Consider the following 12,693-nt stretch of genomic DNA (forward strand, 5'->3'; position numbering starts at 1 on the left):
GCAACAGAAAGACAAATAAAGAAACTAATCCCATTCACAATTGCACTAAGAACTATAAAATACCTAGGAACAAACCTAACCAAAGATGTAAAAGATCTGTATGCTGAAAACTATAGAAAGCTTATGAAGGAAATTGAAGAAGATATAAAGAAATGGAAAAACATTCTGTGCTCATGGATTGGAAGAATAAATATTGTTAAAATGTCAATACTACCCAAAGCTATCTACACATTCAGTGCAATCCCAATCAAAATTGCACCATTCTTCTCGAAGCTAGAACAAGCAATCCTAAAATTTGTATGGAACCACAAAAGGCCCCGAATATCCAACATAATTTTAAAGAAGAAGACCAAAGCAGGAGGCATCACAATCCCAGACTTTAGCCTCTACTACAAAGCTGTCATCATCAAGACAGCATGGTATTGGCACAAAAACAGACACATAGACCAATGGAATAGAATAGAAACCCCAGAACTAGACCCACAAACGTATGGCCAACTAATCTCTGACAACACAGGAAAGAATATCCAATGGAAAAAAGACAGTCTCTTTAACAAATGGTGCTGGGAGAACTGGACAGCAACATGCAGAAGATTGAAACTAGACCACTTTCTTATACCATTCACAAACATAAACTCAAAATGGATAAAGGACCTGAATGTGAGACAGGAAACCATCAAAACCCTAGAGGAGAAATCAGGAAAAGACCTCTCTTACCTCAGCTGCAGCAATTTCTTTCTTGACACATCCCCAAAGGCAAGGGAATTAAAAGCAAAAATGAACTATTGGGACCTCATCAAGATAAAAAGCTTCTGCACTGCAAAGGAAACAATCAACAAAACCACAAAACCACAAGGCAACCAACGGAATGGGAAAAGATATTTACAAATGACATATGAGACAAAGGGCTAGTATCCAAAATCTCTAAAGAGCTCACCAAACTCCACACCTGAAAAACAAATAATCCAGTGAAGAAATGGGCAGAAAACATGAATAGACACTTCTCTAAAGAAGACATCCAGATGGCCAACAGGCACATGAGAAGATGCTCAACATCGCTCCTCATCAGGGAAATACAATTCAAAACCACACTCAGATATCACCTCACGCCAGTCAGAGTGGCTAAAATGAACAAATCAGGAGACTATAGATGCTGGTGACGATGTGGAGAAACGGGAACCCTCTTGCAGTGTTGGTGGGAATGCAAACTGGTGCAGCCACTCTGGAAAACAGTGTGGAGGTTCCTCAAAAAATTTAAAATAGACCTACCCTATGACCCAGCAATAGCACTGCTTGGAATTTACCCAAGGGATACAGGAGTGCTGATGCATAGGGGCACTTGCACCCCAATGTTTATATCAGCACTCTCAACAATAGCCAAATTATGGAAAGAGCCTAAATGTCCATCAACTGATGAATGGATAAAGAAATTGTGGTTTATATACACAGTGGAATACTATGTGGCAATGAGAAAGAATGAAATATGGCCATTTGTAGCAACATGAATGGAACTGGATAGTGTTATGTTAAGTGAAATAAGTCATAGAGAGAAAGATATATACCATATGGTTTCACTCTTATGTGGATCCTGAGAAACGTAACAGAAGACCATGGCAGCGGGGAAGGAAAAAAAAAAAAAAAGAGGTTAGAGAGGGAGGGAGCCAAAACAAGAGACTCTTAAAAACTGAGAACAAACTGAGGGTTGATAGGGTTGGGAAGGAGGGGAGAATGGGTGATGGGTATTGAGGAGGGTACCTGTTGGGATGAGCACTGGGTGTTGTATGGAAACCAATTTAATAATAAATTTCATATTTTAAAAAAGTAAATTCTGAACTTCAAAACGTATTAAAATTTTTCCTTAATGTTTTTTAGTTTTTAATTCCAGCTTAATTGTGCTGTTGTCAGTTACATGCTCTCTTTGGCTTCGGCCTTTTTGAAAGTTGAGATTTTCTCTGTTGCCAGTAAATTACCAGTTTTAAATGGCCCATGTGGATCTTGAAAGAATCGGTTTTGTACATTTTAACTGTGTTCTATTGTATGTTTTCTTGATGTGAATAAAAATATTAATCACCTTGTGCTTGCTGAGAGCACTTGGTTTTATTCCAGTCCTTCATTTCTATTATCTCTTGCTCACTCCTGTTTAATTCATAATCTTTGTCCTGCTGTTTCTCTTCCATGTGGAGGTTTGTCCTGGAACAGAATTTCAGTCTGTTTTCACTATTCTAAAAACGATGGCTACAGTTTATCTTTTCAGCTCTTTTCACTTCTAGTAGCAGGGGAAGAAAAAAAAAAGTGGAGAGTATCTTTTTTACTTTTGCTAACCTGAAGAGTAAGCCAGGAGAGATTGAGAATTAAATTTATGAAACCCGAAGAATAAGTTCTTTTCAGATATTCTTTTTATCATTGGCAATAGTTGGTTAGGTTATGTGTATAGAAGGGCCTCTTTCTTAAATTTCAAAAACGTGCTGAAATTGAGGATTCATTTTGAGAAACAGTGAAGACTAGCAGTCTTGCATTGGATATCTCAGGTAAGCTACCTTAGTTGTAATTTTTAAATGTTGAACATTAGCCAATAAACTATAGACTTTTTTTGTTCCTTTTTCAGATCAACGACTAAATGAAGTGCTTAGGCGATATCAAATGGAAGATTTTTCCAAATATTCATTGGTACAGGTATGTAAATTAGTTAAGGTCTAGGTTCCAGTTTGGTTGTAAATATAATTACATAAATAAATTCTATTTAGGATTATTTTCATGTGCGGTTGCCTATAGCACTTTGAAATTTTGCTTACAACTTTGATTCTTATAAGGAGGAAGAAAAGCTTGTTTTTACTTAATGAATACAAATTCTTTAACCATAGAAATTGACTTTTTTTTTTCAGAGTTAGCGCTTACATATTACGTATAATGTTAAAATGTCTGAGTTCTAAAATGAGAATTCATTGACATTTTGAAACATCCTAAAATCTTTTCTTAAGATACATTATAGTAGTAAGTTTTAACTTGGAATTCTCATAAATTATGGCAAGCAAAAGCGAATTCAAAACAGTAAACAATATATGGTATTGTTTTTAATATTTCTTTCCTTGGGTACATGTTCTTATTTAAATATTCTGTTAAAAATTTTTTTGAGCACTAACGCATACTTATTGCTGAGTTACACAATATTAAAAGAAAAACAGTAGCTCCTACATTAGTGATAGCTCCCTACTGAATTAATAAGGAAGTGTTTTGCTTTTAACATAAATGAATCTTACAATTAAAACATATTGTTTTTAAGATATTGAGTAACCACATGCGAAGTAACTGCTTGAGCTAAAGCCGACCCTGTTTTTAAGATATTGAAAAGGAAGTTGTGTTTAAGAAATTAAAAAGGAGTAGTTTATCTGGTTGACCTGAATATACTTATAAATATTTTCTTTAGCGTATTGACATTTAGCCTACTACTCTGTGTTTTTATTTACAAAGACCAGACTCAGAGTCCAGAGGGTCTTAAAACTATCCATCTGCTATGTTAATAACTATATTGTGTTTCTTATGTTACTTTGTTACTCATCCTTAACTAGGAATGTTATCATTTAGATGGTAGAGAATCTTTCATAATACAGTAGCCTCTAAATTTTGCTCAGATTCTTAGGTTCTTTTTCTTCTGCTAAATGTCTCATAGAATATGCCTGAAAGGAGGATTCAAACAAAGGTTGATTTTAAAGCCTGAGAGGATCTCTGGGCATGATATTATATCTGCTGTACACTGTGGGTGACTCGATTATGAAAGATTGTTTTACCAGATAAAACACGAGGTAGCCTTTTAGATGCACCTGCCTTGTACATTGTGATTATAATTAAAGCCTCATGAGAACATGCAAAGTATGGTAAAGTTTTATTTAATAGTGTACTCTTTGGTGAAATTATAGTTCCTTTAGTTTTCTAAAGGTACATGTTCTTCTTTTACGGATACTATTCTTATAGTCACACAATCAAATCTTGATTCTTATCTCTTAGTTTTGATAGTAGTATACTGTTACTGCCTAAGATTCTTCTGCAGTTCACCTCTTCAGAACATGTTGCTGTTGCTGTCTCAAAACACCAATTTCCATGGGTCTTGCCTTTCACTACGTAGTTTGCAGTAATGAAAAAGGAGGTAGTAGGAGAACATGAGAGGGGAGTTAATTTGCTTTCTAGCAATATGGTCCATATCCTTGGCCATATGCATTGCATTCTTTGGTTCTTCACCCCCAGAAACGTTATTCTGGTTTGTGAAAAAAATGTTCAGGAACAATTGTTCTTATTTATTTTTTTTCTGTTTGTAGTAAAGGAAGACATAGAAGTAGGAGGAAACCATTATCAAAGGTTATGTGAGACCCAGGAGCACTGACTGAGATCTCTTGTCACTAACTTTAGTGATTGCCACTAGCAGCAGAAATCCTTCATAAATTTACATTTGCCCTTTTTGTCCAACTGTATTTCCCAGGTGCCTAAAACAATTCTTGTTAATAGATGCTCAATAAATAATTGTTGAATGAATGAAGCAATTATATCTTTCCTTTCCTCCTACCTACTTATCTTCCAGTATCATTTGAGTTTTATAGCCAAGTAAAAGTGGAATTGTAAAAAGTCATGATCAGCTTGTGAAACACAAATAGTTCATGCTTTTTAGTTCTGTATTTTCAAGATAAAATCCCAATGAAATGCCCTCCTCCTTCCTCATGCTAGGTAAATTGCCAGGACTTGTGTTAAATGAACATACTTTTTTTTTTTTTTTTTAATTTTTTTTTTCAACGTTTATTTATTTTTGGGACAGAGAGAGACAGAGCATGAACGGGGGAGGGGCAGAGAGAGAGGGAGACACAGAATCGGAAACAGGCTCCAGGCTCCGAGCCATCAGCCCAGAGCCCGACGCGGGGCTCGAACTCACGGACCGCGAGATCGTGACCTGGCTGAAGTCGGACGCTTAACCGACTGCGCCACCCAGGCGCCCCAAGTCCTACATACTTTTATTCTAAAAGTTTCACTAGCAAGTGGGAAAGGATTACTGAATCTATATTATTATTCTATGAAAATTTTTTATATTTTGTTTTATTATGTTTATCTTTATAATCGTATCATTTTTTCAGCTTATTTATTTTGAGAGAGAGAGAGTGCAAGCAAGGCAGAGACAGAGAGAGACAGAGAGGGAGACAGAGAATCCCAAGCAGGCCTGAAGTGGGACTCATGAATCATGGAATCATGACCTGAGCCCAAATCAAGAGTTGTACTCTTAGCCAACTGAGCCAACCAGGTGCCCTTAGGATCATAATTTTTATGATTTGGATTATTGGTCCTTTATTCGTAGGTTGGCATTTTATTAGCAACTATCATTAGAAAATAGTTTCAGAGCAGTGTCTTTATAGAATTCAGTTTAACCAATATATGTTGAGCACCTCCTCTATGTAAGGCACTATGCCAGGAGCTTTAGTGCTATGAAAATGTGTATCATAATACTACCATTTCATAGGGACCTAAAGACTAAGAAATATGGGTTTGAGAAAAATGTTAAATAACATATTATTTAACATATTATTATTATTATTCGTATCTTAACCTGAAAAGGCATATTATTCGTATCTTAACCTGAAAGCCAAAAATGAGTATCACAGGGAAAAAGGTGATCATATATAGTTGGAGAGATCAGGGAAAGTTTCCTGAAGGATGTAGCATGTTTGATGAGTACTGAAAAGTAGCTAAGATTTTAAAAGAACTTCAATGGGGGCTAAAAGAAGAGGTAGTGGAGTATTTAGGGAGTAAAACATACTTCATTTTTTCAAAGTGTGTTTGGCGTATATGGAGAAGTAATGGAAAATAACATTAGAAAGGATAGATTGTATTTGCATTGTAGAGGGCCTTGAATGGTTAAATTGAGGAGTTTGGACTTAATTTAGTAAACACTAGGAGATTACTAAATATTGTTTAAAAGAATGATAAAGTGGAGTGAAACATGGTAAGAGTAACAATTAGGAAACTTCTAATTGATGGGTGGGAGGTTAATGAGAGCTTGAATTATTATTTTGTAGACTGCCATCCATCTCTAGCTATCAGTCATAACATTGGTAGTTGATTTGATATTTATAAAAATTCCTAAGAAATTTGAGAAATAATATTTTTAAGGTTTGAACCACTTAGTTATCCCAAGAAGATTTTAACTAACTTTTGGACAATTGAAAGTTAAACTATCTCTTGCCCCTTAATTAATTCTTTAATAAACACAATAACTATTTTTTAATACTCTAGGATTGAATAAATCCCTCTCTGAAATTGCATAGACTACTGGATTCATTTATTCTTTAATCCATCAGGATTCTCCCTGGAAGGTTACCTTTTCTTTTTGTCTAATTCATCTTACAGTTCTGGATCCATGTAAACATGTCTACTGAGGCTTTATATTTTGAGAGCTAATCCTTCCCACGTTGGTTGAAAGCTCATAACATATACCTTGGTTAGCCAATAGATTTTCCCCCATATTAAGAAAAAAAAAAAAGAAAAAAAATAGCCAAGATTTATTAAGAGCTTTCTACATGTCAGGAATTATGCTAAACACTTTATATAACATTATTCCTTATTAAATTTACATATTTTTTATATATTCTTCAGTATAGTTAATTTTTCAGTAAAGTTATAGCATCTTTTTTTGTTTTTTATTCTCATGTGCTACATTTTGTTACAGTAGTGAAAAGATATTATTTCTTTTTACATTTTCAAATTATTGCTGGCACTTGGGAAGGCTACTGTTCTGTTGATCTTCTATGGGATAACTTACCATATTCTCTTATTAGACCTAATAATTGGTAGATTATACATAGAGTTTTCTGGGCAAATGGTCAAATTATCTGTAAATAATAAGAGTGTTGTTTCTTTTTCAACTTTTAAATTCCCAGCCCTTTACCCTAGTTCCACTGACTAGAACCTCTAGTGCAGTGTTGAATTTAGCAGTGATAGTGAGCAACCTTGTGTTATACTGTATTTAATGCAGCACTTTTGATGTTTCACCATGGAAGATAGTAATTGATGTAGGTTTCTGATAGATACTTTGTCAAATTGAGAAAAATTCTTCCTATTCGACTTTGCCAAGAGTTTTTGTTACATATGGATGTTAAAATTTACCAAATTTGTTACATATGGATGTTAAAATTTACCAAATGCACTTTCAACATCAATTTAGATGATTACTCTTTCCTGTTTTGTTTTTACTGTCATTTTGGCTTCGACGATGTGAGAAAACATTTTAAGATGCAATATTCTCTGTTGTAGAAAGCTGTCTTCAAAGGAGGTGGAGATGACACATTAGAAAACACACTAGTTGACCAAAGGTATGTTTGAGTTACCAGAAAAATACTATTTTCTTAAATATATTTATTATTGTTAAAATAATTTCTTTAATATTAGGATTATTTCATGGTCTGCTATAATTAGATTTAAATGATACGTCATTGAATATACAAGTGTGGGAAAGCCAGCATTATAATCTACAAGAGTAGTTCTCAATTGGGGTGATTTTATCTCCCTCCTATTTGCAACCTCCTCCAGACCTTCCAAGAGTAATATGGTTGTAATCTGAAACTGGTTCCCATATGTGGAGGGCAAGGACAGACTGAGGGAAGAGGCAGACCACTCCGGGTTGGTAGGTGGCAAATTTATTAAGCAATAGAACCTACTTATGAGTTATCTTGTTGTAGGACACTGCAAGACAGCTAGATTTCCTCACCTGCCTGCCATAATCTTAAAAGTTTGTGTAGAAGCTTTAACTGGGTTCAGTCACATACACAAAAGGCTTTAACTGGGTTCACTTACATCCCAGTACAGACACCCTCAGCATCACATTACTATCTTAAGGCTGTATCCTTGGAGCTGCTTCTGGGTGTGAAGAAGACAAGCAGAATACATATTCTAAGTACAGGGGAGGGTCAGGGAAAGGCCTCCAATTGCCCAGGTTCAGCTCAAGGGTCAACTGGCAGTTGTCTTGATGACCTCCTTCATTACCTCCCCTTCCCAGATATTTGATAGCATCTGGAAATATTGAGATAAGCTTGAGAACACGAAAAAGGCAAAGTATTGATTTTTATGGATAAATGTAACATAAAAATATTGATGTTCTATTTAATTCACATGCTGCATATTACACTAGATTAAACAGAATATGAGATTTTTAAAATTATGTATTTTTATTAGCTTTTTAGCTCCTCTTATTATTGAGTATGATAAACATCTGGAAGAACTAAATGGGCAGCTGAAATATTACCAGGTATGAAATCATAGTTTTCAAGTTTTTTTATAATATTTTATTTTAAAAAAAGAAGTAAAATACTCTTCAAAAACATTGATGAGGAATAACATATTTAGCTATATCTAATCAATTCTTGGCTCTCAATAAGAAAGTATGTGTGTATTTAAAGATTATCTTCAGTTTCATTTTTTTTTAATTTTATTGATTTATTCTCAAGTTAACATACAGTGTAGTCTTGGTTTCAGGAATAATTCATCTCTTATATATGATACCCAGTGCTCATCCTGAAAACTGCCCTCCTTAATGCCCATCCCGTCACCCATTTAACCCACCCCTACCCACCTATCCATGTCCCCACCATCAGCCTTCAGCTTGTCTCTGATTTGAGAGTCATCTATGGTTCGCCTCCCTCTCTGTTTTTATCTTATTTTTCCTTTTCTTCCTCTGTGTTCATCTGTTACGTTTCTCAAATTCTACATGTGGGTGAAATCATATATCTGTCTTTCTCTGACTGACTTATTTTGCTTAGCATAATGCCCTCCAGTTCCATCCATGTTGTTGCAAATGTCAAGATTTCATTATTTTTTATTGCTGAGTAGTATTCCGTTATATATACATATAAACCACATCTTACTACAGTTTACTTTTCATCTTTGACACTGGTACATACAGATGACTGGCATTTTAGTAGGCAGTTACATTAGGGTATATGGAAATCATGGTTGTCGAGCTATTCCAGAGAAAGTGGTGACACGTTAACTTCTTCCTTGTGTGAAGGAATGGGAGTGTGAATTACTGGCTAATTCATTGCAGTGTTTCTACAGTGTAAAATAAATGTAACCTTACTTTTTAGCCCCCCCACCCCCGCAAATTTTTCTTAATCTATTCATCAGTTCATAGACATTTGGACTTTTTCCATTAATTGGCTATTGTTAATAGCACTGCTTTATTTTTTTTTTTCAACGTTTTTTGTTTTGTTTTGTTTTTTTTTTTTTTTTTATTTTTATTTTTGGGACAGAGAGAGACAGAGCATGAACGGGGGAGGGGCAGAGAGAGAGGGAGACACAGAATCGGAAACAGGCTCCAGGCTCTGAGCCATCAGCCCAGAGCCCGACGCGGGGCTCGAACTCACGGACCGCGAGACCCAGCACTGCTTTAAACATTGGGGTGCATGTGCCCCTTCGAATCAGAATTCCATTGTCCTTTAGATAAATTCCTAGTAGTGCAGTTGCTGTGTTGTAGGGTAGTTCTATTTTTAATTTTTGGGGAATCTTCATTCTGTTCTCCAGAGTAGATGTACCAGTTTGCATTCCCACCAGCAGTGCAAAACGGTTCCCCTTTCTCCACATCCTCGCCAACATCTGTTGTTTCATGAGTTGTTAATTTTAGCCACTCTAACTGGAGTGAGGTGTTATATCATTGTGGTTTTGATTTATATTTCCCTAATGATGAGGAATGTTGAGCATCTTTTCATGTGTCTTTTGGCCATCTGGATGTGTAATTGGAAAAGTGTCTATTCATGTCTTTTGCCCATTCCTTCACTGGATTATTTGTTTTTCAGGTGTTGAGTTTGGTAAGTTCTTTATAGATTTTGGGTAATTAACCCTTTATCTGATTTGTCATTTGCAAATATCTCCTACCATTCTGTTGGTTGCCTTATACTTATGTTTATTGTTTCCTTTGCTTTGCAGAAGCTTTTTATCTTGATGAGGTCCCAATAGTTCATTTTTGCTTTTGTTTCCCTTGCCTCTGGAGACATGTCAAGTAAGAAGTTGCTGTGACTGAGGTCAAAGAGGTTGTTGCCTGTTTTCTCCTCTAGGATTTTGATGGTTTCCTGTCTCACATTTAGGTCTTTCATCCATTTTGACTTTATTTTTGTGTATGGTGTAAGAAAGTGGTCCAGGTTCATTCTTCTGCATGTCACTGTTCAGTTTGCCCAGCACCATTTGCTAAGGAGATTGTCCTTTTCCATTGGATACTCTTTCCTGCATTGCTGAAGATGAGTTGGCCATATATTTTGGGGTCCCATTTCTGGGTTCTCTATTCTATTCCATTAAAATGTGGGTCTGTTTTTGTACCAATACCATACGTCTTGATGATTACAGCTTTGTAATACAAGTTGAAGTCCGGGATTGTGATGCCTCCAGCTTTGGTTTTCTTTTTCAGCATTACATTGGCTATTCGGGGTCTATTGAGGTTCCATACAAATTTTAGGATTGTTTGCTCTAGCTCTAGAATGCTGGTGTTATTTGATAGGGATTGCATTGAATGTGTAGATTGCTTTGGGTAGTATCGACATTGTAACAACATGGAATGTTTTTCCATTTGTTTGTGTCTTTTTCAATTTCTTTCATAAGCTTTCTATAGTTTTCAGCATACAGATCTTTTACCTCTTTGGTTAGGTTTATTTCTAAGTATTTTATGGTTTTGGTGCAGCTGTAAATGGGATTGATTCCTTGATTTCTCCTTTTGTTTCTTCATTGTTGGTGTATAGAAATGCAACCGATTTCTGTACATTGATTTTATATCCTGCGACTTTGCTGAATTCATGTATCAGCTCTAGCAGGTTTTTGGTGGAGTCTTTCAGGTTTTCCATGTAGAGAATCATGTCACCTGTGAAGAGTGGAAGTTTGGCTTCTTCTTTGCCAATTTGGATGCCTTTATTTGGTTTTGTTGTCTGATTGCTGAGGCTAGGACTTCCAACACTATGCTGAACAACAGAGGTGAGAGTAGACATCCCTGTTGTGTTCCTGATCTCTGGGGGAAAAAGCTCGGTTTTTCTCCATTGAGGATGATATTAGCTGTGGTCTTTCATATGTGGCTTTTTTAAAGATATGTTCCTTCTATCCCAAGTTTTGTGAGGGTTTTTATCAAGAAAAGATGCTGTATTTTGTCTAATGCCTTTTCTGCATCTGTAGACAGGATCATATGGTTCTTATCCTTTCTTCTATTAATGTGGTATATCACGTTGATTGATTTGTGGATATTGAACCAGCCCTGCAGCCCAGAAATGAATCCCACTTGCTTATGGTGAATAATTCTTTTAATGTACTGTTGAGTTCTATTTGCTACTATCTTGTTGAGAATTTTTATATCTAGGTTCATCAGGGATATTGGCCTGTCATTCTCTTTTCAGTGGGGATTTTGGTTTTGGAGTCAAGGTAAGGTAATGCTACCTTCATAGAATGAGTCTGGAAAATTTACTTCCATTTCTGTTTTTTGGAACAGTTTGAGAAGAATAGGTATTAACTCTGTTTTAAATGTCTGGTAGAATTCCCTGGCAAGCCACCTGGCCCAGGACTCTTGTTTGTTGGGAGATTTTTGATAACCCACTTACTTATTCATTGGTTACGGGTCTGTTCAGGTTTTCTATTTCTTCCCATTTGAGTTTTGGTAGTGTATGAGTGTCTAGGAATTTGTCCATTTCTTTGTCCAGTTTATTGGCATATATAGTTTTTCATAGTATTATCTTACAGTTGTTTGTATTTCTGTGGTGTTGGTTGTGCTCTTTTATTTGTCATTTTATCTATTTGGATCCTCTTTGAGAAGTCTGGCTAGGGGTTTATCAATTTTGTTGATTCTTTCAAAAAGTCAGCTGTTAGTTTCATTGATCTGTTGTACTGTTTTCTTTTGGATTCTATTTCATTTATTTCTGCTCTAATGTTTATTATTGCCCTTCTTCTGCTGGGCTTTATTTACTGTGGCTTTTCTAGCTCCTTTGGGTGTAAGGTTAGGTTGTGTATTTGGGACCTTTCTTGCTTCTTGAGACAGGCCTGAATTGCAATGTATTTTCCTCTTAGGACTACCTTTGCTGCACCCTAAAGAGTTTAGACTGTCGTGTTTTCATTTTCATTTGCTTCCATGTATTTTTCAATTTCTTTTTCAGTTTCTTTTTCAATACCCTGTTTAACCCATTCATTCTTAAGTAAGATGTTCTTTAGCCTCCATGTATTTGGAGGCTTTCCAAATTTTTTCTTGTGGTTGATTTCAAGTTTCATAGTGTTGTGATCTGAAAATATGCATAGTATGATCTCAATCTGTTTGATCTCAGTCTGTTGAGGGCTGTTTTGTGACCCAGTATGTGGTCTATTTTGGAGAATGTTCTCAACTATAATTTGTTCAAACAAACCTTCTGCCCCTTTCTCTCACTGTTCTTCTTCTGGAACTCCTATGATATGGACACTTGTTTCATTTCATGGAATCATTTAGGTCTCCAATTCTCCCCTCGTGATCTAATAATTTCCTTCCCCGCCCCCTTTTTTTTTCAGCTTCTTTATTTTCCAAAATTTTATCTTCTATTTCATCTATTCTCTCTTCTGCTTCTTTCATCCTCGCTGTCACTGTATCTAGGTTATTTTGCATCTCAGTTATAGCATTTTTTAATTCATCATGACTAGTTCTTAGGTCTTTGATCTCTGCAACAAGAGTTTCTCTGG

At 35.7% G+C, this 12,693-nt stretch overlaps 1 protein-coding gene across 3 annotated transcripts in view; it reads left to right on the forward strand.

Moving 5' to 3' along the window:
- Positions 1-12,693, forward strand: part of SCLT1 (sodium channel and clathrin linker 1) — a 217,658-nt gene that overhangs the window by 13,676 nt on the left and 191,289 nt on the right. For 2 of the 3 annotated variants that reach the window (XR_015250225.1, XM_086704243.1), the window contains exons 2-4: positions 2,606-2,673; positions 7,285-7,343; positions 8,203-8,275. Coding sequence is in view for 1 of the 3 variants with exons in the window: in XM_086704243.1 (XP_086560369.1) it covers positions 2,606-2,673; positions 7,285-7,343; positions 8,203-8,275 (200 nt within the window). In the remaining 2 variants the exon portion in view is untranslated. Of the gene's footprint in view, positions 1-2,605; positions 2,674-7,284; positions 7,344-8,202; positions 8,276-12,693 lie in introns of those variants that run through there. The other variant, XM_086704244.1, reaches the window with a different exon arrangement.

This window comes from Puma concolor, chromosome B1, assembly GCF_028749965.1.
Source record: "Puma concolor isolate L17-30 chromosome B1, mPumCon1.1.hap2, whole genome shotgun sequence".
NCBI classification, from domain to species: Eukaryota; Metazoa; Chordata; class Mammalia; order Carnivora; family Felidae; genus Puma; species Puma concolor.